The 24,740-nt window shown below is 42.4% G+C and overlaps 2 protein-coding genes across 6 annotated transcripts; both read left to right on the top strand.

Annotated features, from left to right (window-relative positions):
- The first annotated feature begins 556 nt into the window (after positions 1 to 556).
- Positions 557 to 7,380, top strand: hdx (highly divergent homeobox). 2 transcript variants are annotated; one of them, XM_035161497.2, is made up of 11 exons: positions 557 to 698; positions 2,073 to 2,234; positions 2,628 to 2,774; positions 3,044 to 4,228; positions 4,309 to 4,365; positions 4,561 to 4,707; positions 5,434 to 5,632; positions 5,715 to 5,797; positions 6,430 to 6,528; positions 6,637 to 6,759; positions 6,852 to 7,380. In XM_035161497.2, the coding sequence occupies exons 2-11, from the start codon at positions 2,169 to 2,171 to the stop codon at positions 7,119 to 7,121; spliced, it is 2,376 nt and encodes a 791-aa protein (XP_035017388.2). In that variant the 5' UTR covers positions 557 to 698; positions 2,073 to 2,168; the 3' UTR covers positions 7,122 to 7,380. The 2 variants fall into 2 exon arrangements, with proteins under 2 accessions (XP_035017388.2, XP_035017387.2); XM_035161496.2 differs by having other exon boundaries at positions 6,427 to 6,528.
- Positions 7,381 to 7,793: 413 nt separating this feature from the next.
- On the top strand, positions 7,794 to 24,626 carry rps6kal (ribosomal protein S6 kinase a, like). 4 transcript variants are annotated; one of them, XM_035161499.2, is made up of 22 exons: positions 7,794 to 8,439; positions 10,989 to 11,048; positions 11,123 to 11,239; positions 11,347 to 11,428; positions 11,541 to 11,621; positions 12,728 to 12,807; positions 13,544 to 13,650; positions 14,601 to 14,638; positions 14,758 to 14,900; positions 15,007 to 15,077; positions 15,194 to 15,282; positions 15,511 to 15,575; positions 16,102 to 16,204; positions 16,387 to 16,511; positions 17,419 to 17,541; positions 18,238 to 18,327; positions 18,416 to 18,574; positions 18,655 to 18,816; positions 19,135 to 19,211; positions 19,549 to 19,666; positions 19,901 to 20,041; positions 23,345 to 24,626. In XM_035161499.2, exons 1-22 carry the CDS (start codon positions 8,434 to 8,436, stop codon positions 23,468 to 23,470), a joined length of 2,163 nt encoding a protein of 720 aa, XP_035017390.1. In that variant the 5' UTR covers positions 7,794 to 8,433; the 3' UTR covers positions 23,471 to 24,626. The 4 variants fall into 4 exon arrangements, with proteins under 4 accessions (XP_035017390.1, XP_035017389.1, XP_035017391.1 ...); XM_035161498.2 differs by having other exon boundaries at positions 7,794 to 8,460; XM_035161500.2 differs by lacking the exon at positions 7,794 to 8,439 and adding an exon at positions 8,522 to 8,943.
- The last annotated feature ends 114 nt before the right edge of the window (positions 24,627 to 24,740 follow it).

Genomic DNA, 24,740 nt, shown 5'->3' with positions numbered 1-24,740 from the left:
TGGAATACATCTGTCCTCACAGAAGCTGATGTATGACGTCACAGCATCTGTAAATTCGTCCAGGCTGTTGGAAGAAGTTCTTAAAAAATGTCCCATTTATAAAAATATTATTCAATCAAACTTATTTTGGACTATTTTAATAACTATATCAATGCAGTAATGACAGTTTTACGAGACGCACATTAATTTCTGAGTGTATTTGAACATTTACTAAACTTGGCAATAGAAAATCAATCATGTGCAACTTTTTCCTGTCAAAGTCAATCAAATGCTGGAAAAAGCTCAAATCTAACCACACCACCTGCTGTGTGTTGAAACAGTGATCCGTGTTGGTGGTGTGGAGTGAACTGGTCCATGTAAACGTCTCCTGTTTGCAACATTAGCAGCAGCACAGAGCATGCACACAGCACAGAGCATGCACACACAACCAGGCGGCCACAGGAAACAGTGACCTCCTCCTCCTCCAGCAGCCCGCTGAACAAAGTCAATGGTGGGCGGGACCACGCTGCTCAGTTTTCAGCCCTTTCCGAATGTCACAACCGTGATCTCGAGCTCCCATTGGCTCCTGTCTGGGCACACGTCACAATCATGATTAGAATTGATGATCGGACGTTCTGATTTCATTGTCTCGCAAAGGGGACTGGTGGAGAAATCTGCTGAATTCGAACGTGCCGTCTGATTTTTTGACATCACAAATGGTAAGCGCCGGGACGTGATTTCACTTCGGGCTCCGGGTCCTCGCGAGTCGCGTCGCGCCCGCCTGCGCTGGGAAGCCCGGGTCAGCGAGAACGACCACGGCGGGGTCGAGAAATCACAGATTTGAAGGAAAAGTTTAGCCGCGGCTATCCAGTGGGAGAGCTATGCTAATGGCGGCTAACGCTGGCTCGGCTCAGATATGGCCGCTCGGGCCTGTAAGCTAACGTGAGCTGTGTGTGTCTGTGCGCGTGTGGCCGTTGTGGTGATGCGGCGCGTCCCCGGTTTGTTTACTGTCTGGCTGTGAGTCGCCAAGTTGTGGCATGTGCTTCCTGTGTGCTGGTTGTGTTTGTGAGTCACCGGGCTGTTGGCTAACCCGACACGGACCCACTGTGTGTGTTGGCTAATTCTCCGTAATGTTATTGACTGTGGCCATGCGCAGACAGCCTGCCAAAATAAAGCTGCTGCTGCTGCTGCTGCTGCTGCTCACACTGGCCACACAACATTCCCCTGTGTGTCTCTGTGTTTTTCTAAACTACTGTGTTTTTATCAGCTCAATGTTATTCCTCATCCCTTTAACTGGTTTCTGCGCTTTATTTTCTCCTGCGTCCCCTCTGTCTACTAACATAATACAGGTTTGCAACGAAACGTATTCATAACACTGTAACTACACATTTCTCTTTGTTTAGTGCATTAAAGATTAGTTAACTCCGAGCATCACAATAAATTGTTTACACGCACTTTATTTTGAAAGGCTATTTAAACAAGCTTGTGTTAGAATTAAATAAGTTTTAAATAAGCTTATTATCTTATTAATAACATGTCATAATTTCCAGACATTGTTGATGATGCAAATAATCCGTGTTTTGGTTTGTGCTATAAAAAAAATACAACACATTCATATAAAATGTTATCAGCTGATAATAGTGCTGAGTGAAATGGCCTATTAAATTATATCAAGAGTTTTTAAAAATATCAGTGGATGGTTGTGGTTTTAAACTCTTCATGGACAGAGAATGACAAATCATTATATCAATACATATTGGACATTTGTTATATTGCTATCACTGAAAATTATACTGTTATATTACTATAGTACTATAGAGAAATAAATCAATGAGGCAATGTTTATCTAGGCACAACATATTAGCTTGATTGATGTTATTTATTTTTACACTGCAGCTTTGTCACTGCCTATTATACTTTGACTGACAGCGTGTTCAGTTATTGTTCCCTATTGTTAGATGTAACTATGTGTTGGCTGGTTCTCTATAACAAGATGAAACTGATCGTGTTGCTCATAATGAGGCGGCCTCGTTTGATGGATTTGTTGTCATTTCTTTGTAACTTAGTGTCGTCTTGCTGTGCTTCCTCCCCAGCCATACTACTCAGAAGTGTGCCAGGTACACTGAGACAGGATGACTGCAATCAAACGCGTGCCAACCTAGAAGCATGGAGGTTCTGCTGTGACCTGCATGGCTGCCCCGTTCCCCTCCAGTAGCACAATGGATGCGTGGCCACAGAGACGTGGCCTGCAGACTGTGAGTAGCCGGCAAAAAACGGCTTGAGATGAGTTATAACAAAATCATTACAGAAACATACGCTGTTGCTGCAGTTGTAATTTATTTTTTACTTTTTTTATTTTAGGAGTTCACAAGACTTTACTTTTGCTTTAATAATGTTAATCATATCAGTCTTACATTATTTATGTATTTAAAAAGGTGTTATCTTGAGTCTGTGACATTTTGGTTGATCGAGTTATACAATAGTCGGTGCATTTCCTAAATCTATTTATATTTGAAAAAATACTGTGATTTTTGGGGAATTAAACTGATTACGAAACCCATCATAATGTATTGCTTTCACTGACCAAAGCTAATCTGAAAGTGAGCTGTATGTTTTATTGGTTCCTTGTCTATGTGGTCGTCTCTCAGATGAACCTGCGGTCAGTATTCACGCCTGAACAGCAGAGGATCCTGGAACGTTACTATGACAGTGGGATGACCAATCAGAGCAAGGCTTGCTTCCAGCTAATACTCCAATGTGCTCAGGAGGCCAAACTGGACTTCAGCGTGGTTCGGGTAGGCCCATAAAATGTGCTTGTGTGTTGTGTTAATGTGTTAGATGGGGGGGAGCACCATTCAGAATGATTTGTGTTGCACCTTTGTGCTTTGTTTTTTTAATAAGGGATGCCCGTGTATTACTGTGGCAAGTAATTAAGGTCATGCATCAGTGGGTTCTTCTAGTCCAGAGGCATAACTTTTTCTGACTTTGCAGAATTTGTCCCTGTGGTGTTTTGTATAGTGTTTTTTAAGTGATGTTTCTGAGATGATTGCTCTTCTCCCTGCAGACATGGGTTGGCAACAAAAGACGTAAGATTGCCTCCAAGGTAGACCTGAATGGAGGCATGTCTCATTCCTTATCCAGTCATGGACTCGCTGGGGGGCTACTCTCCAATCACACACTAGCCGGAGGTGCTCTGTCCAATCATAGCATGGCAGCAGGGGCGCTGCTTCCTGCTGAGATGGCTGTAGCAAGGAACATCCAGAATCGTATGCACCTTCTTCCTCCATCGTCGTCCTTTCCTACTTTCTCGTCAGCATCTTCCTCTCCCTCCTCTTCCTCGCCTCTCAGCAGCGGCAGCAACAACAACAACAACAACAATGACGTCATACTGACTGGTATTTACTCTCTGAACTCCGTCCCACGCCCCCGACCAAGACCCACAGCCCCCCCGGGTCAGTCAGACCCTGAGCTTTCTGCGCACACATCCTCATCTCTGATCAACCAGGTCCTGCAGAGCAGGAACAGCTCGACCTCCTCACCCCTCCACTCCAAGCTATTGTCCCTCTCTCAGAATCTCCCATCCCTCACGTCTGCTTCAGGGCCTTTAGTCTACACTGCCGTCAGGAAGGGAACTTCATCCCTCGGGGAAGCAGGGGTGAGTGCAGGAGTAGTACCTCACAGCTGGACTAGGCAGTACGGTACAGCACAAACACGCCCTTGGTCTTCTTCCTTGCAATCCCAAGCTCAGCTTCAGCCCAGACCTCACTCCAACCCCCAGCCTCAACCCCCTGCACCACAGAAGACACAGGTTTCCATCCCAGTCAAAGACTCTCCCCCTGAACAGACACCTCGTATTCAGCAGGTCTACACTTTGTCAGAAAAAGGCGAGGGGGACCGACTTAGATCTGGACCAGCGTATACTGAGAGAGTTCAGGAGAGTCAGGAGAGTCATGGGTGTGTGCCTCAACCTCTGGACTCCTGTCATAACTTCTCCATCGCCATGGAGACTGGAGATGAAGCAGATGAGTGGCAAAGGGAGGAGGAATTGGCTAACATGGCCGCTCAGACACACATCCACAGGGAGCACACGTTAGGCAGCCCAATCAGGGCTGAAGTGTCAGTGGTGAGAGGAAGCCTCACTCCTCCTATGACTAGCTCCAGACCCACACTGCTTCACAGTAACACAACTCTTCAGGGCAGCTATTCCGTCACAGCACAGACCTCATTTACAGGGGAATCCAGCTCACAGGTACGTGAGGTTCAACTGCTGCTGTCGCTTTCCAAGTGAATTGAAAAACGTAACCTGAATGTGTCTGTCTCTGTGTGCAGACTTCAGTCAGTGTGTCTGCTGCCCCCTGGGTTATCAGCAACTCAAGAAAAAGAACAGTAAGTGCTTTTTTTGGCAGCTGTAACAGAAGAATTTTAGCAGCTAATGTAGGGGGAAAAAGCCTTAAACGTACTATATTCATAATCGTCTTTCTGGTAGGTCATAAAGCTGTGCTCAGAGATGTGATAAACGTTGAGGCTGCATTATGGAGCATGTGCATGTCATGTAGTCAAACAGAGGTGTGTGTGTTTCAGCTGCAGGATCGGACCCAGTTCAGTGATGGGGATCTCATCCAGCTGAAGCGCTATTGGGACAGAGGAATGACTAGCCTGGGCTCAGTCTGCAGGGAAAAGATCACTGCTGCAGCGAACCAACTCAATGTAGACACTGAAATAGTCAAGGTATCCACCTTTGCAAGGTTGAAAATTACTTAATAACTTAATTAACAGTGTTATATGTAAAGTAGAAAAGCACTTGCTGCCTCCTGGCACGTAATCTCTGCAGTGTCATCGAAACTAGAGAGATGTTTTGTTGACTGAGAAACCTTTGAGCCTTATTCACGTGGTCTAGCCACTTGTATATGACATTTTAGTGAAAACAAGACTATTTGACTTGTCTGACCTTTTTTGAGACAAAGGAAAACAGGAAAGAGCAACTTTTCTAGGTCACAGAAGTTTTCTAACTCACTTGCACAAAGTTGTGTAAAAGTCACGCAGATATATCAGGGCCACAGTAGGAATGCTGATGAACTAAATATAGTCTCTCAGTCCTGACACACACACATGACCCACTGCCATCTCACGTACTAGAATATTTATTGCAACCAAGAAAAAATCTCTGCCTGCAATGATATACAGTGTACCACTGTGAGGATTATCTTCAAAGCTACTTAAGCAACTACTTACTGCCAATTTAGATCAGGTTTACTGCAGTAAATTTACTGAATAACAGGTACTTATTGTTGATATGGAAACGAGACTAATTTTCAAGCAATTTTCCTGGACTACCTTCACATTCATCACATTAAGTACTTTATTTTGAAAAATGTATTGAAATCAATGACCTTTAGAGTACTTCAGTCCATGACTGACACCCATTTTGTCCTTTTTGTGTTTTCTAATTTGCAGACATGGATCAGTAACAGACGGAGGAAATACCGTCTGATGGGTATTGAAATTCCGCCACCTAAAGGTGGCCCTGCTGTATTTACAACCTCATCCCCAGGTAACGAGTCTCCAATGGCCCTCAGCCCTGATGAGGAGCGGCTAAGAACGCCTGATCTCGGAGATGACTTGAATGATGAGGGATCTATCTGCCTGTCTGAAGGTAAGAACAAAGACACTAGACACACACACAAACAATCTCCTATGTGTGTATCTTAGTATTAATGTAGCATTATTTCTTCTAGATGGAACCATCGACTCACAACACAGAGATGAAGATGATGTAACAGATCAGATGTCCATCGCTGCTTTAACGGCCAATAATGTGGTACTTGATCATTTCTCTGATGTTACAACAGAACCTCATTAAAAGTAACCGCTTGAGACTGGACACTGGCTGGGATAGTGCTCATACTCCAATATAATAATAGCAATAATAATAATAATAATACATATCAAAGCTTCATTCAGGGCTCATTCATTCTGCTTGTTCACACAAGCTGTTGGCAACAAAACTACACTGGCTTTGTCATGTACACTTTGACCATGGTACATTTCTCTAGTAAGCCTGTTTCCTCTGGAATTCTTACACCTCACTTACAGTAATATCATAATAATTACTGATTTAATATGTATAATTGTAGGGGCTTCTATATTAGTGTTAAAGATAACTGCTGTGTTGCACCAGATCAAATGCTAACTAATTTCTTTCAAGCATGCTAACAGAGGACAAAAAGACTGTAGTCACACAGATTACACACAGGAAGGATAATGCAGCCTCTGTAGGGATAAGTGCAGTTATTTGTTGTTCTTCAAAGATTATTTGATGAAAGATCACCATATTTGTTTTATGGTTAGTATGAGCTAATCTACCATAATTTTTACAGCACTGTTATAAAGTAACTACGCTTCTTTATATGAAGTCACATTTATTTAAACCAGCCTGTTTTTTTATAGAAGATTGAAGTAATTGGCGATGAGGAAGCAGCAGAAGAAGACGATGATTGTGAATTAATAGCTTCCGACCTCGAGCAAATGCAGAACCTGCTGGAATTCAAGGTGAGAGCACACACAGATTAACTTGGAATTGTGAATAAAAAGCTATGTTAAATGTCATCATCTCAAGCATTTAATTATTTTTTGCCTCTTCAAATCCTTCTCTTGCAGCACGAGGAGGTGCAGTTCTTAGAGCACGAGCTACAGAACCAAAAACAAAAATACCTTGAGCTTGTTAGCTTCACAAAGAGCCTGCTCAGCGCTGTGAGAAAAAATGACCTGGAGAGACAGCAGGTACAATCACACAGCAGTAACTTTTACTGGGACATCAGCTTCAAGTGAGTCTCAACAGGTTTTTAACTTTCTGCTGTTGCTTATTTGTTTAGGAACTCATGGCCAGTCTACCTCAGCCTTCAGACCAGGAGTGGGACACAAGTGTGGAGAGAGGATTCCAGCTTGCTGCAGAGTCGGCAGACGCATTCTCCAACCATGACGACTCCCCGGCGGCTGGTGTGAGTGCTGCAGAACCCCCGCCAGCTGTAGCAATGGAAGACGTCCCGCTGGTCACCATAAACGAAGACGGTTCGACAACGGAACATACTGAGCCCTCTGCATCAGAGGAGCAAATGCAGGAAGCAGTTACAGAACAAAAGTGACTTATCTCGTGTACATCAGCTCCCACACTCGCACACACGCTTATACAGATGTTTCCACACTCCATGCAGAAGAATCTGGTTTCACACAAGATAGAATCATGCATATACACAAACACTCTGGTAAACTCATTCTCCACTCCCAGTGCCTGTGGATTGATGCTTCACTATGACTGTTGGGCTGACAAAGGCCTTTTTTACTGCATATCATTCGCCTTGCTCTGGACCAGTCCAGAGAGAACAATAAATGACCTCTAACTTATCTACGTCTGTGCCTCTCTCATTTGTCATTGACTGTACAAAACAGGGGGTTATATCAGCTTATAAGCTTATCAGTTTATAATAAGTCTCAAGCTACTATGGAAATTCATTCTGTCACAATTGTAGAATGTTTTTTGTAGATCACATTTGAGGACAAGAAAGCGGTTACATTTCCGTCTTACAGGTCAAACTACTGGGCTTCCATCCAGCTTGTCGACTCAGATGACTGACTGGTCTCCTTCAAAATTTGGAGGTAAAAGATTAGTGCATAAACCTGACATAACAGATCAGTTTTGCAAGATAATGCCCATTGTAGCTGTCAGTATCTTATTTTGAAAAAGTGTGTGTGTGTGTGTGTGTGGGAGAGCGACAGAGCAGCAGAGAAAGTGGATGAGCTTTAAGCCTCTTATTTCCACTTGGACTAGGGATGGACGGGCTTATGAAACAGTGGCTTTAAAACATTGGACTTCACGGGCTCAGATTTATGGCAGGAGACTGTTTTTATTTTGTTTTACTCCATCATTTTTTTACCCCTGCGTCAAGAGCGTGAATTAAAACCTCCTTGTCTGTGACAGTGCCAGTGACTATTTCGGTCGCAAGCCAGTGTGCCATCACGTCACCCGGATGTTTGCATGTCACTCACAGCATGTCATGCAGCATCAAGCGCCCCCACGTCCTCCTCCTCCTCCGCCTCCTCCTCCTCTATCTCAGAAATCCGCCGCTTTGGTTTGGACGGGGGGAAATCCTTAACTGAATTGCGTCATCAATACGTCAATAAACTCTCATTCACTGACGATCAGGTACCACGGTAGCCGCCATATTCGCATCCATGGCAGGGTAGCGGTGCTCCGGGCGAGCGTATGGTCCAGTCGTCGGCGGCATCAACTGTTCCCCGCAGCGACCCTTCGATCCGGTCCCGCGGCCGCACAGCTCTGCATCTGGTCACCGAAGCTGAGCAGCCGGACTTCCACCGAGGGGGAGCCATGCAACGTGGAGCGGGGGTCTAGGTCGGACTACGATGCCTTAGACCTAAGAGAACAATCCCTGGCACAAGATGGAGGTAAACAGCGTTAGTAGTGAGGTGAGTTGGCCGACGTGTGTTTCTGCACGCTAATCTGCTTGACGCTGTTTTCGGTGCGCGCTGTCCCGTTAAGTTAGCTCGCCCCCCGAGAGGCTGGGTACGGCTTAAATTCGCTTCACGACCCGCAGCGCACCGTGATGCATGCTAACGCGCTAGCTAATGCTAACAGCTGGTTAGGTGTTTATTGTTGTTGCACTGCCCCGGCTTTCGTAGTTTGATATCCGCCTGTCCGGGCTGTTTTCCCCGCCGGTTAGTGCTCCGCACAGAGGACGGACTCTTTATCCCACGATACACGGCCTCCTTTTGGCTTTTGTTGTTATTTACACTTCTCTGGAGGAGTTTGTTTCGTGGCTAGCTTAGCGGCTGTAGCATTAGCATGTGGTTAGCTTGCTAGCTGACAGCTTGCAGGCTTGAAACTTAGTTTTGCTCAACCTCCACCGTCTGGTCAACGGAGAGCTGGTGAAGGGCTTTGACTTGACAATGGTAAGGTGATGAAACATTTCAATATTGTTAAATGTGTTCAAAGTTTAGCTGTAGCTGGGTTCAATTTGTTCAGACGTCCTCACAGTTGTGGGCTGGCTTGTCAGCGGAGGCAGTGGTGCTCTTGTTAGCTGCAACTAGAGCAGTTTGTTAACTAGGTAGTAATTTATAATCTGATTTAATAAAGCTATTCATCCTCATAGCTGGTAGTATTTAAACTGCATTATCAGAGCAATGGATGTGTAGGCTCCAGAGGCTCGTAGCTCATAGTTTAAACTCGTGATGGAGTCTAAACTAGTGTATTATTTTAAAAAGGAAATGACCACCTTCAGACTTTAAGTGAAACTATAGTGATACCTCCTGAAGACTTCTCTAAATTCTGTCGTGCGACAGCTGTGGAGAGGTCAGGTTGGCTTTTGCTGGGTCCTCATGTTGACATGTGTATTTGCTAATGTGCACTTAAACCAATGGGACATCCTGAAGCTCAGTCTTTGAGATTATTTGCACCGTCTGACTTCCATTACTGTTTGTAGGTCAGGTCAGGAAGCTACAGCAACATACACTTCCAAACTAGTCACATACATTGTTGATCTGATCCCTCCTCCCGATTTTTGGAAATTTGTGTCACGAAATTTCTAAATCATTCTGTTGAAGGTCCTCAGCGGCATGTTAATACAGATTAAACTACATAGTGCTCTAAATATTTTTTTCTATTTTACAAAAGTTCTCTTACTACAAATGAGCATTTCACTGTTGACTGTCTGCTGAACCGTTGAAAGCTGCCAAGATAAAAGAAGCACACAAGTAAACATCAAGCTTAGCCACTTAATTTTGGCTAATGGCGATGCCGACTGCTTAATCCACTTTGTGTCCGTTTGGAGATGAAGTGTAACCAAAGCCTTGTTTGCCAGCGTCAGTAGGTCGTGAGATGATATTGTGCGTGGCTGTCATACCATCTTTTCTAATAGCTGAAAAAGGCTTGCCTGCTTGTGCAGAGAGTGTGGGATGCACTCGTGTTACCAGCCATGATGAGCCACGTCAAAGGTGGCAATGAAAATGCATATGTGTGAATTTATGACCAAGCACTGTCCTGGCTCTGCCTGAATGTTAATACTTCACAGATGCACCAGGGCTAACATGAAGACATTTTTCTGTGTCATATCTTGCTTCGAAGTGTATATCTTGTCCTGATTTGAATTTTCATGTTGTTAATGTTATCTTTATAGCGCTAAGATATTGGAAAGTGGTTTGTTGGCCTCTGTTCTGTGCTTGTACGTGAGTGTATGTTGGTGGCTCCACCCACTGAGTGGGCTTGCGTAGTGCTATGACTCATCCCCCCTCTTCAGAGGCTTGATGGAATTCAACACACACAAACACACCAGACTGAACACATCATACAGCCAGAGCCTTCAGCACAGAGCTGAAATACGCAGACCTGGTTAATCTTATATTGGTCATTTAATTGTCTGATACACTTGAGATATCTGACATTTCACTTCTGACAATTTAATCACAGTGCATGGTTTTTTAAATAAACCAAAGAGAGGCATTAAACAGACTCCTGAAAGTAACTGTGGGCAGAACAAAGCATGCATATCAGTGGTCATTTAAAAAGGATTTTTGACACCGCGATGAGCCAGAAGAACCAGACCCGGTGTGTTCTCAAGAGGCTGAATGGTGACGCAGCCCCAGCTAAAATCAGCGTCCCAGAGCCAGTCAGACATGTTGTTTTTGCTCTGGCTGGGGATTAAGTTAGAATGCTAATAATGAGGGGCTTTATAGGGACAGGATGAAAGCTGGACAGCTGGACGGGCTTAAAGTATGGACTCCATACTGTTTGACAACAAATAGAGCTTGAGTTGGAGAAGTGAGTGTGCACTGGTATTGCATGTGACTCATCGATTTCATCTGTTGAATCTTCCATCATACATGTGGGCGTGCAGCAGCTGCAGTCACAGTCCTCTTAGCTGAGAGCAAGGATGAACCAGCTTTGTTGAGGTCTTTACTGTTGCTCACTCCTCTGATGAAATTTGTGGGTTTGGCTGCAGGTCAATGGACATCAGATCATGGACGAGCCCATGGAGGAGGGAGAGTCTTACTCGCACTGTGTAAGTAATGATCGGCACGTGTGCGTCTACCTGTTGTGTTGTGGGGTTGTCTCTTTCTGACACTGTTTGTGTAGGATGAGGGGGCATATAAGGAGATTCCTATCACCCACCATGTGAAAGAGGGTTGTGAGAAGGCGGAATCATCCCAGTTTGAACTGCTCAAAGTCCTCGGCCAGGGCTCTTTTGGCAAGGTGAGGAAACCAACAGACCAATCCCAGGTTTATTGCGATGGAAGGCGTTTGAATCCCTCTAAATTTCTCTCCCCCTCTCTCTCTCTCTCTCTCTCTCATTCTCTCAGGTATTTCTTGTCCGGAAGATCATGGGTCCAGATGCTGATCAGTTATATGCAATGAAAGTCCTAAAAAAGGCATCTTTGAAAGGTAATGCAATGAAACAGCTGAGACCACTCTCAACACCAAAGTGCCAGTATTCAGTATTTTCTCTCATCCATTTTCTCTCTAATGCTGTCCCCCCGCTGTCTTGTCTCTCCAGTCAGGGACAGAGTTCGCACTAAAATGGAAAGAGACATTTTAGTGGAAGTCAATCATCCCTTCATAGTGAAACTGCACTACGGTAAGAGACACAGTCTTATTTATGAAGTGTGTAGCTGATTGCATTTGATCTTGAAGATTTAATCTCTGTTAAGGTTTGATTAAGGATTGGATCCTTATGTGCAGCATCATGGGCCAATCCGATATATCACTGTTTACTGCATCTTTTATCAGAATTCTTTTAGTGTTATGACACAGTTATTGCACAGGACTTAGCCACATTTGTTGCATCAGTTTTAAACAGACAAGATTGTCACATAAAACAATGAAGCAAGGGTTTAAGTTAAGATCTACTTTTATTCTGATATTATATCAGTATCATTGTTGTTAATGTCAACATGCTATTGCTGTTGTTGTGTGGCCTGTCTCAGGTTAAACCCTTTGAACAACAGAGTAGAACGTCTTTTATTATATACTTGACTGAGAAAGAGCACAGATAAATAAATCTAGTAATACACAACAATTACTTCCTTTAAATAGCTATTAAAGTACAGCCACACTTAAAAATGGATGGCCCTTTTTGTTTTTAGCAGTACAATATCAGTGTAAAATAATGCAACTTCAGAATTAAATTAATATACGAGTAAATACCAAAAACTGTTAATGTGCAGCCACAGTTAAGAAAAATAAAATACCTTTACATTTCTCACACTAACAGTAGAAAACAGCAGCAACTAAAGACTAAATAAATTGCCAGTATTGCATAAGGTACACGTCGCCTATTTACTCATTAGACTTTCCAATGTGAAATATGACCAAATTGCTATCTTCACAGCACACTCTTGCTAACGCTACACTACCAGAAATCACTTCTTTGCCGCTACAAGAACAGTATGTGCCAGTGGCAGTACAGCGCAAAAAGAGTGATTTCTGGGAAAAGAAAATTGCAATTTTATCTTGGTGAAACATATAATTTAAAAATGTGATATCAGACCGGTAAATAGATTCATGTACTCGCTGATGGCGAGGCGTGGCGCTGGCATTCTGGCAGTATCGGAGGCATTTCCGATGCTGCTATCAGTATCAGAACATACTGAATTACAATGTTAGCATGTGCCACTGAACACCTTTGTTCGATCAGAATATATTTAGCATGTGGATCAATTATTTGTTTCCTTGTGTCCGCAGCCTTTCAGACAGAAGGGAAACTGTATTTAATACTGGACTTTCTCAGGGGAGGGGATGTATTCACTCGCTTATCCAAAGAGGTAAGCTCATGTTCTCTTTGCTGACATTTCATTATACTTTTAGCGTATTTGCACCTTTTTCTGTCTGTTATGTTGTTCTTTCTGATAAGGAAAGTACAGCTTGTCCTCCGATTCATTCAAGAATTTAATGGTGTTGCTTTTTTAAATAACCCCAAGTTTCTTGAACGTATCAGTGAAAATCAGAAATACATATGCATCAAAGTTCTTTTCTAAACCCAGAGGAGTAGTTCATATGACAGCTTCACATGGAACAGGTGCAAAGTTAGCATGCAAGTGGATTTTATTTATTTTATAAGACCATAAGTGCTGCCAAGTCATCTGTCTCTCCTGTTTTTTGTTTGCCTTTTATTCAAATTGCGACTTAAATTCCTCATGGCAACACAAAGCTCCTCTTGGAATCTTTATTCGCTGTTCAATCATCAATTGCTTGTCAGGCAGAAGCTCAGATCTGCTCTTTTCAAATGCTTTCCGGGAACTCAGACAATGTGTGATTGTTCTCTAAACAAACCTTGTGTTGAAAGCATGTCTCAGAAACAAAGCAATCGTTGCTGGCAGTGTCAAATCAACAGCTTGCTGAATCTTGTAACCTATTTGAAATGTTGATACTGTGACAATAATAATACTGTTTTCTCTGTTTGTGGTTACTGAAGCTTAATACTGCAGTTGTGTTTTCTTTTGCTGCTGAATGTCTTTCCTCTTCTGAGTTCAGAGAGTAAATGTGTCCAGTTCTTATCAGGTTATGTTTACAGAGGAAGATGTGAAATTCTACCTTGCAGAGCTGGCCCTGGCCCTCGACCATCTGCACAGCCTGGGCATAGTTTACAGAGATCTCAAGCCAGAGAAGTACGAGTGCTCGACCTCACCTTCACCTTTTCATCTTTCACACTCTAAGCCAACAGCATATACATCATCACCCAACACAGGAAGAGCCTGCACAGTTGTAGTTTGCTCCTGGTTCATTACAAACATCTGTAATTTTGACTGTAAGGCTCTGGCCATCATGACCTGCCACATTTTCAAAACGTCATGATGATCCTTCCCTAACAACAGTGGGTAGAGCCTGTTGAGAGGCATTAGTCATTGTTGCATGGTGATGATAATTATACAGTATAAAAAGATTATAAAAAGACATTTTAAGTTGTTTTTGAATCTACAAGATGTACATATTTTACTTTCTCCTTTTCCCTACCGTGTCTGCTAAAAGATCATTTAAATGTCAGTTATTTGTGACATAGACCTAAGAAGGTTTTTACAAGATGACATCAAGAAAATGTAAATCCAATGGCAATGATTTACATACTATATAACCCGGTTTGTTTCTGTAATGTTAAAGTCAAAGCTCAAGTTTTTAAGTTTAAGTGAGTTGTTTTCCTCTACTACAGTAGAAACCTTAGGAAGGAGTCACACAGGGCAGGAATTTAACGCCTTTTAGGCTTTATCCCTCTTCCTGTGGCTGCCAAGTCATTTCTACTGATAACTTCAACACACAGAATCATATCAGCTATCACATTCTTCACTTAAGTCCACAGTTTCTGATGAATTAAATGTGGCTTTGAAATGAGTGCTCTGATCTATTGATTCGTATACTTAACATCCCATCTCAAACCTCCACAACTCTAGAATAATAAAACTCCCAACTCCTCGAATTTTTTCATATTTGACACCAGAATCTTTTTTTTGTAGAAAACAAAGGCATGATGAGAGGACTCAAATTCTGTCATTGTAATATTAGTGACTTGTCATGAAGAATGATTTGAAGCTAACCTCTGTGGAAACTCTGTTTTGTCTTGCAGCATCTTACTTGATGAAGCTGGACACATAAAGTTAACAGGTAAGCTTTTAACTAATGCATGCACATTTATTGTAAAGCACATATAATTCTCCAAATCCTTCTGCATAGTATAATTACTGTGTATCTGCACCACATTGCCTTTCATTGCTTTTGTGCAGACTTTGGCTTGAGTAAAGAGTCAGTAGATGCTGATAAGAAGGCGTATTCCTTCTGTGGTACGGTGGAGTATATGGCCCCTGAGGTGGTCAACAGGAGAGGACACACACAGAGTGCAGACTGGTGGTCTCTGGGAGTATTGATGGTACATAAGTTCAAACGAACTTACACAAACACTGATAAATTGATACTAAGTGGTTAGAAAATAATAATGTTTGTTATATTCCCTTTCTTTCACTGTTTTTTTGCAGTTTGAGATGTTAACGGGGACATTACCATTCCAAGGCAAAGACCGAAATGAGACCATGAACATGATTCTCAAGTGAGTCATTATGTACTGCATGTTTAAGGCCCTTAGAGCACAACATAGGTCGGAATTCATACAGTACTTCAATTCTTGTAAACCAGATTCACCTCTTTCTCTTTTCTTCCCTCCAGAGCTAAGTTGGGAATGCCCCAGTTTCTAAGTTTGGAGGCCCAGAGTTTGTTGAGGATGCTCTTTAAACGTAACCCTGCAAATCGACTAGGTAAGATGCATTACAGCTTTTGTCTGTTTGAGCGTGTAGACCTGTTAGAATGAGAACAAAAAAAGAAACGAGGTGAGCCTAGCTTGAGCTTGTTAACATTTTGGCACCAATGTAAAGCAAATGCTGAAAATCACAGAGAGGAAAAAATGTGTGAACGTGTTGATTCTCTAAAAACAATAAAAAACGAGCGTGCCAGGTTAACTGAACCAGAGTGATCTGTGTCTTCAGGGGCCGGACCCGATGGAGTGGAGGAGATCAAACGCCACGCTTTCTTTTCCACCATCGACTGGAATGTAAGCACACACACACCTCGCTCTCATTTCTCACAGACCCACACAAACACTCGCATATAACTCTCCCAGCTTCTGTTGAGGATTCACACCTTGCAAACGGTTGGCTTGGTGACTACTGGTCATCAGTCTTGGCCATGCCAGCCATGTTTGTGTGTCTGGGCTGAGAGCCAGTTCTCACTGTGTGTGCACTAATAGCTCTGTGTGAGTGTTTAAGAACCAGCAGGATGCTATTGGCTGGACCGAGCTGGAGAGGGATTGGAGCGGGTTAATCTGGGAGGGGTCTTGGCTTCAATTCCACATAAGTTCACACACTCCAAACGGCCGTAGTTAGGGTTTGATTTCTGTGTGTGTGTGTGTGTGTGTGTGTGTGTGTGTGTGTGTGTGTGTGTGTGTGTGTGTGTGTGTGTGTGTGTGTGTGTGTGTGTGTGTGTGTGTGTGTGTGTGTGTGTGTGTGTGTGTGTGTGTGTGTGTGTGTGTGTGTGTGTGTGTGTGTGTGTGTGTGTGTGTGTACCGGTGTTTTCTTCAGAAACTGTACAGGAGAGAGCTCCAGCCTCCATTCAAGCCTGCAGCAGGAAAACCAGATGACACATTCTGCTTTGACCCAGAGTTCACCGCTAAAACACCTAAAGGTAAATCTACACCTACAGACGTACATCACTTTCTGTTCACATGTGAACAACATGCTCTTCAGCTTAAAATTCACATCCACCCCTGCAGCCATGGAAACTGCAACCAAGTCCTGATTGCAGCTCCAAAATTTAGTGGGTGTTTGTTCATCTGTCCACATTATGAATTATCTTTGTGTGTTTAGACTCCCCAGGTATCCCGCCTAGTGCTAACGCCCACCAGCTCTTCAAAGGCTTCAGTTTTGTTGCTCCAGCCCCTATGGACGAGAACAAGGGCTCCCCACTGCTCAGCATACTCCCTATTGTTCAGGTGAACACACATTATGTCTACTTTGCATGTGCACAGGTTGTTTTTTTACTCTTCATCTTCTGTGCGAACCTCTATCGATACACATCCTGCAAATGAAACACTAATTCCATTTATCTCCAACAGTGAACTTCCTCACTTGTTTTAGCCATTTTGCAACATGATACTGTTTACGATTTCTTTAGTGTGGACTTTTACACATGTTGCAGGCACCACATGAAAATTTATCACAACATTATAATTGAAATTATAAGTGGAAGCTAGCACATGGCCAGTAGTGCTGCTCACCGTTAGGGAGCGTCATAGTTAGAGACCTCTTACGCTATTATGAGAAGTGTAAAAAATCTTTGATTCAGGACAAATTAGAACATGGCAAGTCGCCGAGGTCAAGATAATAATTGGTAAACACTGGTGCTTTTCTCATGTGATAGATTTATTTTCCAACTTGACAATGTTCAAAATATCACTGCAAAATTAAGAGTCTGGTTTTGTAACAGTGAATTGAAATTGGGATCATATGTTTGTAAAAGACTGTCGACCATTAAAGGAAATGTCTGGTTATTTTTCTAAAGTGTTAGCACAAACACTAGAACTGTTAATTTAAAAACATTTTGTGCTTTTGCAGTGTGTGAACAGGAGCCAAATTCAACAACAATAACTAACTGCTGAATATATATAAACATTACAGTTGAAGATGCAGTATATTTGTGAACAAACTGGGATCTGAAATACAACTGTTGACCTGTTTGGACCAAAACCAAGGATTGTTGTGGCATTGTGGTCATTGGTGAATAACAACATCTCATGAAAAGGATGTTTAGACATTCGTTGACAAGGACAGAAGCTTCTGGCTTTACTTGAACATTTTTATTTATTCAGTTAATGTGAAAGTATGTAATCTTGTTTCTAGATGCACGGGGGCTCAGCCAAGTTCTCAGATCTGTACGAGCTGCAGGAGGACATAGGGGTTGGCTCATACTCCATTTGTAAACGCTGTGTACACCGAGTCGCTGTCGTAGACTATGCTGTGAAGGTAACCAGACACAAAGAAATTTAGACATTAGATTGCGTTTTAAATGCATTTTAATCGTATATTAAAATATTTATTCTCCACTTCTAAACATCCAGTGTTAAGGCTTTAACACTGGATGTTGGCAGGTGTTAGCAGCAGTTATTTTATTTTTCTGAGCACCACTTCTCAGATTAAGCAACATCCTGTTTCACTCATTCACACATTAACACACAGTCACATCCTTTTGGAGACCCAGTAATTGTATAGATGTGTGATTACAGAGTTTGGTCTTTCAGGCACTTGCACATTTTTAAGCACAGAGTATTTAAATCTGATCTTGCAGTAGTAATTATGACTTTAATGTTGATGTGAACGCACATATAAATGCAGGTTAAGTGTCTTGTCATAAACACATCAGCAGTGGATGATAAAAAATGGACAAGAACACTACTGCCGTATACATGCATTTGTGAAACTGCTAAACATGAAGTTACCATGTTGAATGTGAATGGTGACACCAATACACCAATAGGGGGCAGCACAACTTCAGCGTCTAAATATTGCAGCAATAATTCAAAACTTTGTTAGGGCAATGATCTGTTGTTTTTAAAAATCTGAGACAGTTACGATTTTAAAAATGCACAGTAGAATGATTATTTTCTGAATTTGACTCTGTTTGATATTGACTACCTTTGTCTGTGCTTCCACCTGCCACAGATTATAGACAAAAGTAAGAGGGACCCCTCTGAAGAGATCGAAATCCTGATGCGATACGGACAGCATCCCAACATCATCACTCTGAAAGACGTCAGTAACATTTTTGTATGAGCTTTGCGAGACAGTACGTTTGTGAAGACTGACTGAGGTTGTCTTTGTGTTGGTGTGAATGTGTCAGGTCTATGACGAGGGCCGGTATGTTTACCTGGTGACGGAGCTGATGAAGGGTGGAGAGCTGCTGGATAAGATCCTCAGGCAGAAGTTTTTCTCTGAGAGAGAGGCCAGTGCTGTGCTCTACACCATCACCAAGACTGTTGACTACCTCCACTGCCAAGGGGTAAGGAAACACCTCTGTACATGTACATAAAGAAGTCAAATGTAATATTGAATTGAATGTTTTCTTCTCCCTCTCCACAGGTGGTACACCGAGACCTGAAGCCCAGTAACATCTTGTATATGGATGACTCGGGGAATCCTGACTCTATAAGGATCTGTGACTTTGGATTCGCTAAGCAGCTTCGGGGAGGAAATGGTCTCCTCCTCACCCCCTGTTACACCGCCAACTTTGTGGCACCAGAGGTGAGAGGGGGGAAATGATAGAGACAAAAAGAAAACAAAAGGAGGAGGAAATGAAATACAGACAGAAACATGGAAAACTAGAAGGGTGCTCAGCGGGCGCATACATCCGCCAAGACTAACATCCTATTGTGCTTGATCTGTTCCAAAATATAATGGGTTCTTTCTTGCATCGTGCCTCATCCCTCCACATTCATGGAAATCAGACATGTATTTTTGGAGTAATCCTGCTGAAAGCAAACAAACAGCAGTGAAAATATAACCTCCTTGAAAGGATAAGTGTCTCTAATGGTGCATCTTTCTTTCTTTGTGTGTGTCTAGGTACTAATGCGTCAAGGTTATGATGCAGCCTGTGATATTTGGAGTCTTGGAGTTCTACTGTATACAATGCTGGCAGGGTAAGACTGCACTCAATAGTAACTGCTGAGTAATTTGGCTTTAATGTGGGTGGGAATGATTAACATCAATACCTTGAAGCAAAGATGGAGCTCAGGGCTCAAACAGCAGTGCTCTTGTCACTCACTTCCTGTGCTCTTGATATAATTATGGACATTGAACGTTGATTGAGCAGTGGATATAAAGTTGCAAATTTCATCACCCTCTCCAGCCACAGTTTCAAATAGTTGTATTCATGCTATGTTTAATTACCACAAAGTATACAGAAAAATACTCTGAAACTATAATGTGTGTAATGAGTTTGTGTTTCCCTAACCTCTCCTTTTACCTCCCTGTCAGGTACACACCGTTTGCTAATGGGCCAAACGACACACCAGAGGAGATTCTGCTCCGGATAGGCTCTGGAAAGTTCTCTTTGACAGGTGGCAACTGGGATACTGTATCAGACAGCTCAAAGGTACACACACTGTCACTGTCACCTCAGTCTCAAGCTGTTTTCAGACATGAACTATGAAAAATATCCAGACCCAGTTTTTTCATTTTTCGTGTATTTAAATAGTTGAGACACATGAGTTTATCCATCATCCCAAAAGACTGTTCGACTATATTAAATAAACCTTATTAGCAACACACATGATGTTGTCCTTGTCCCAGACACTTTATAGACTGGACGTGTAAATGTTTGTTCCAGGATCTGCTGTCTCATATGCTCCACGTGGACCCTCACCAGCGATACACAGCAGCGCAGGTCCTAAAGCATTCCTGGATCACCTGCAGAGATGCTCTCCCACACTTCCAACTCACACGCCATGATGCACCCCACCTCGTCAAGGTGAGCAGACAGTACATCTTTCTAATCAACAGACACTTAACACACAGAACCATCTCTCACCATGTAGGAGAACTAAAAGGTTAGTATAACCTCCATGCATGTGCTTGCCTCATGGGTAATGACCCTTTGCGCAGAGCCTCTAAGCGTAAATGTGCACAATCGCTCCTCATCAGAAGAGCCTCAGAACTCTTCTACCTGATGTCGTACTCTCTCAGTACCTGGGCAATAATTCATCCATCTCTGATCTCAGCTATTGCTTACACCAGATCCAACACAGCAGATGTGTCCATGATTCTGTCTTACTTTGCTGCTTGACCTTGTCAGATTTTTCTTTTAAATGGAATTCAAGAGGTCATTGTTTTGATATGGGAAGACATATACCTTATACCTTAAGCATTAAGTAGTTTTAGTAGCGGGAACACTGTTGCAGGGCAACTAACAACAAAAAGTTGTTACATTTTTCGGAAGAAGATGATCGAAATCCAAACCTAAATCCGAAATGAAAAAATATAGGTGTACATTATAAATTTACTATTGAACTGGAGACTGTAAGAAACTTGTGATCTGGGGTTGTTGTGAGTTCATACTACACGACTGACTGGCAACAAGGGGTCACACACTACACAATCTTTCACCAGGTGAAACCCCAACTAGTATGTGTGGTTTTCGCCTCTTCATACCGCCTTCACCCTGTCCTGTGCTTCAATTGGCTGTAGTTGTAGCCAATTCGTGGAGGAGGTGACAAGTCTGCGAGCCTTATGAATCATGTCTTTGAATAGTTCACACATAGCAATTGGCGACTACTGATCATTTGCCAATTTGGCTGAGATCTGGGCTTTTTATCGTTGAATTCCAAAATTTATTGGTGAGGGGAAAATCTGGCTAAAAATCATGTAGTGTGAACTAGGCTTCAAAGGCACAAAAACATGATAAAAAAGAACACAACATAGCAGCCGGGTCCTCCTTTTTCCCACCACCCCTAATCATGTCCTGGAGTGTTCTCCCAGTCAGTTATTCTCAGGCCCCCTCCAGAGAGAGAGGTTGTCTTAACAGCATTACTACCAAGTGCTCGAACCACCTAAGCGACCTCTCTTAATCTCAGGGAATGGCAGCTGTATACACGGGTGCTGTCAAGCTGCTGAACAGTCATGCAGAGAGAGGTCAGCCACCCCCCACAGGAATCTGAATCTGTCTGTGACCTTGTTCTTTTAGGTACAACCCAAAGCCTGTGATCAGAGGCGAGAGGGTTAGAAGATCAACAGTAAATTGAGAGCTTCAGTTCATGGCCCAGTTCCTTCTTTATCACCTTAACAACAAATCTATCGACTGTATAAAAGATGAAGGACATGGCTGCTCCCCAAAAGTGAAGCCAAAGCATCTGCAGTAGATAATAGAACTGGCCTTCTCCATGTTATTGGATGGGATTTAACTAAAAAGTCACATCGCACAAATTTTTCTCAAAGATGACTTCTGTAACTAGGTAGTTCTTATCACACTGATGTACATCATGATTGACAGCTGAGACTGACGTGCACTTGGTCTAGTGTGTGTATTGGCAGGACCACGGCTGCTGTGGCTGTATTGCTACTGCGCAGACTCTGGTTTCAAATTAAGTCTAAGGCGCAAGATGGCAGCGTTCATATCAGGGGTATTAAGACTTCATTTCTGGATAGTGGGAGGAAGTGGAGGCAAGTCGTCCATCTTCATATAAAGTCTATTGTACCATAGATGTTTCCTAGTGCTCTGTCAGTATAGTATAGTGTTCTGTATAGACGTTTACATGTAACGTAACAGGTATGCAGGAAGGTTGGACTCTTGTCTTACTTCTGGCTTCAGTTGAAGTGTTAAGTGTCACTTGTTTGGCTAGAACCTCAAAAGAACCTTGATCTTTCAATGCAAATATTCAACAAGAAATTTGAAAGGATCTCGACCCACAGTACAAGTTCCTGTAGAGTTCTCATCCAGTCAAGAACCTTTTCCAACTGGTCAGGAAGAGTAGTCACTTCTGATGAAAAGCTCTGTTAATAGCTGTGGGTTAAGTAAATGATTGATCATTACCGCCCTGCTACCTGACCGTACATATAACATCAGGTAAGACTGATGCTTCAATTTATTCACACTGGTTACATTCAATTTGACCTTTTTACTAACAACATACAGACCATAGATTGTTTTTCCAATCTTCAGTCGCAGGTTTAGTGTCGAGTGTCGACTCACTCTTAGTCATCAGTCCCACTGCTGTCGGAAATATATTCCTACGCCTCTCTTCTCTCCCACGTGTGATTCAAGGCCTGACTAATGGTTTATATTGAAATGCCTCACTGGACACCACTGCTGTCACAAGGTGTTATTTGCTAACCTGTTGCCTCTTTGTTAGCTCAAACTAGTCTCAACAATTCAGCACCTTTTCTTGTCAGGCCTTGACTACGTCCAGCATATATATATTTATTTATTATATTTGTTCATAATGTTGAGCGATGACAGGAATAGACAGGGAGAGAGGAATAACCAGAGATGGATATTTTGACTCATAAACCTCACACCACCAGGATGCATTTATATGTATCTGCACGAATTGCAACTGAACTTCTTTGAACTTTACAGCCTGTTTTATTGCCTCTAGTAGCTAGTAATATATATTTTTAAGTTGTATCACATCTTGCTCACACTCTTAATTTTTTTTTAAATCATGACATTTTTCTAATTGATCTCAAGATTAGTGTTTGGTTCTAGCATCAACAAATGTCTTGTGAGACAGTGTTCTGTCAGACGGATTTGAGCTGGACTTAAACATATCTCAAGAATCTGATGAACATATGAAGTTGAAGGGCAACAATTTGTGGATCAATTGATTTGGTTGATCAGCAGTTGATAGTTTGAGTCAAGTAGTTTCTGGTTACAGCCTCTTAGATATGGTATGTGGATTTGAATGTGGAGTTTCAAATGGCCGTTAACTAAATAGTTTAAAGTTTTGAATTAGTAGTCAGGCAAAATAAGACCTTTTAATGTGTCACCCTGCATCCTTCCATCAAGGAATCCATTTGGAATCCTGCTAAAACAAACGCAGGTAAAATCGTAACCTCCTTGACGTATGGAGTAAGTCAACGGTGAAATGAATTGCCAGTTACACCACAGATTTGTTCATTAAGATGAATAATAAATGCCCTCAGTCATATAAAACTGACCAGTGTGCAGTAAACACTGTCAGGAAAAGTTTGACAGCTAAATGGACAAACCAACAAGCTGCTGACATTGAGAGTTGTGTTTATATTAAAAGTCAAATGTTGTCATGTTTTGTTCCAGGGAGCCATGGCTGCCACCTATTCAGCACTGAGCCAGAAGACAAGTCAGCCTGTGTTGGAGCCTGTGGCAGCTTCCAGTCTAGCGCAGAGACGCAGCATGAAGAAACTCACCTCAACAGACATGTAGACACACACACACACAAACACACAAACACACAAACACACCGCTCACCCTCCAGTTTCAACCTCACTCTCAGTCGGACTCTCATACGCAGATGCGCCCACACACAGACCCAGGTCCTGGCCAGTTAGAGCTACTGTCTCCCTCTGTTTTTTTTAACCTATTTATTTGACATGCTCAACACATGCACTCACACCCACCTGAACATGCACGCACACACTGGACGGTGTTGCATTGTGAAGAGGTCAGCTGAAGAGGAAGAGGGGAAACTCACATATCTGTTACTGCTGGGGAGACAGCCAGTATTTATTTTCCATAGCTTTCATATGCACTTGCCCTCTTCGCCTTTCATTCTTTCTTCCTCGCGTGGGGAAGAGACGCACCAGCGGATGTTCTCCTTCACTGTGATTGGCTGATTCAAAGCTGCTTCGGTAAACTGTGCCCCCCTCCCCACTGCTCTTCATCTTCTCGGTCACCCTCCTCCTCGGTTCTCTCTCCCACCCTCCGTTGTTTGCTTTTGCTCTCTGAACTTCTTCTCTTCAAAGTGAAGTTATGGTTTATGTGTGAGAGTGTTGACATGATGATATTGACTGAGGGACATTGTACGACTGTTTCCACTGTAGAAAACAAAGATATGTGTATGCTTGTGGCGGGTTTAGAGGTCCCTCGGCTTCAATATCATCTGCCAGCACTTTTGGTAACATAAATGCATGTGTGGACACAACCTGTATTTATTTTCCCCTTAAAATTCAGCGTCTGACTCATGTTATTTTGTGTGTATCAGAAGAGGTAAAATAAGCTGCAGATGGACAAAAAGAAGACGTCTAGACTTAGAGGGGTGAAACAATGTGGTAACCATAACAGAAATTTTAGCTTGCATATATATATATATATATATATATATATATATATATATATATGATGAAGATGAAGAGCAAGTGGGGGAGCTGTAGGGATTTCTCTGGGGGGGACGGGAAGCACCCCATCAAACCAGAGGCGGAATAAAAAAATAAAAAAGATAAAAAAAGATTTCCATGGATATCTCTTCAAAAAGACATTGTGGAAACTGTATGATATTGTATTTATTTCATTTGATTTTTAAGATTCTATTTTTCTTTCAAGTTATGTATATATTGACATTAAAGATCATTATTGACATGCATTCACTGTGGTCTGAGCTGGTTTGTTCTCTGTCAGGATTCAAAAGGTGACAATTGGGTAACAATATTGACTGTTTATAACGACATGACAGCTTCCCAAAGGAGAGGCCAAATCA

This window comes from Hippoglossus stenolepis, chromosome 7 (genome assembly GCF_022539355.2).
Source record: "Hippoglossus stenolepis isolate QCI-W04-F060 chromosome 7, HSTE1.2, whole genome shotgun sequence".
Taxonomy (NCBI): domain Eukaryota; kingdom Metazoa; phylum Chordata; class Actinopteri; order Pleuronectiformes; family Pleuronectidae; genus Hippoglossus; species Hippoglossus stenolepis.
This window is presented reverse-complemented; position numbering and strand designations above follow the sequence as displayed.

What these genes read in the sequence shown, in the direction of transcription:
- rps6kal (XM_035161498.2), top strand. Translation starts at nt 8,434, where the DNA reads ATGGAGGTAAACAGCGTTAGTAGTGAG. An exon ending in GCATACTCCCTATTGTTCAG is followed by an intron (nt 16,512 to 17,418) that starts GTGAACACACAT and finishes TCTTGTTTCTAG; the next exon opens with ATGCACGGGGGCTCAGCCAA. An exon ending in ATGCACCCCACCTCGTCAAG is followed by an intron (nt 20,042 to 23,344) that starts GTGAGCAGACAG and finishes GTTTTGTTCCAG; the next exon opens with GGAGCCATGGCTGCCACCTA.
- hdx (XM_035161496.2), top strand. Translation starts at nt 2,169, where the DNA reads ATGGCTGCCCCGTTCCCCTCCAGTAGCACAATGGATGCGTGGCCACAG. An exon ending in TAGACACTGAAATAGTCAAG is followed by an intron (nt 4,708 to 5,433) that starts GTATCCACCTTT and finishes TCTAATTTGCAG; the next exon opens with ACATGGATCAGTAACAGACG. An exon ending in AGAACCTGCTGGAATTCAAG is followed by an intron (nt 6,529 to 6,636) that starts GTGAGAGCACAC and finishes CTTCTCTTGCAG; the next exon opens with CACGAGGAGGTGCAGTTCTT.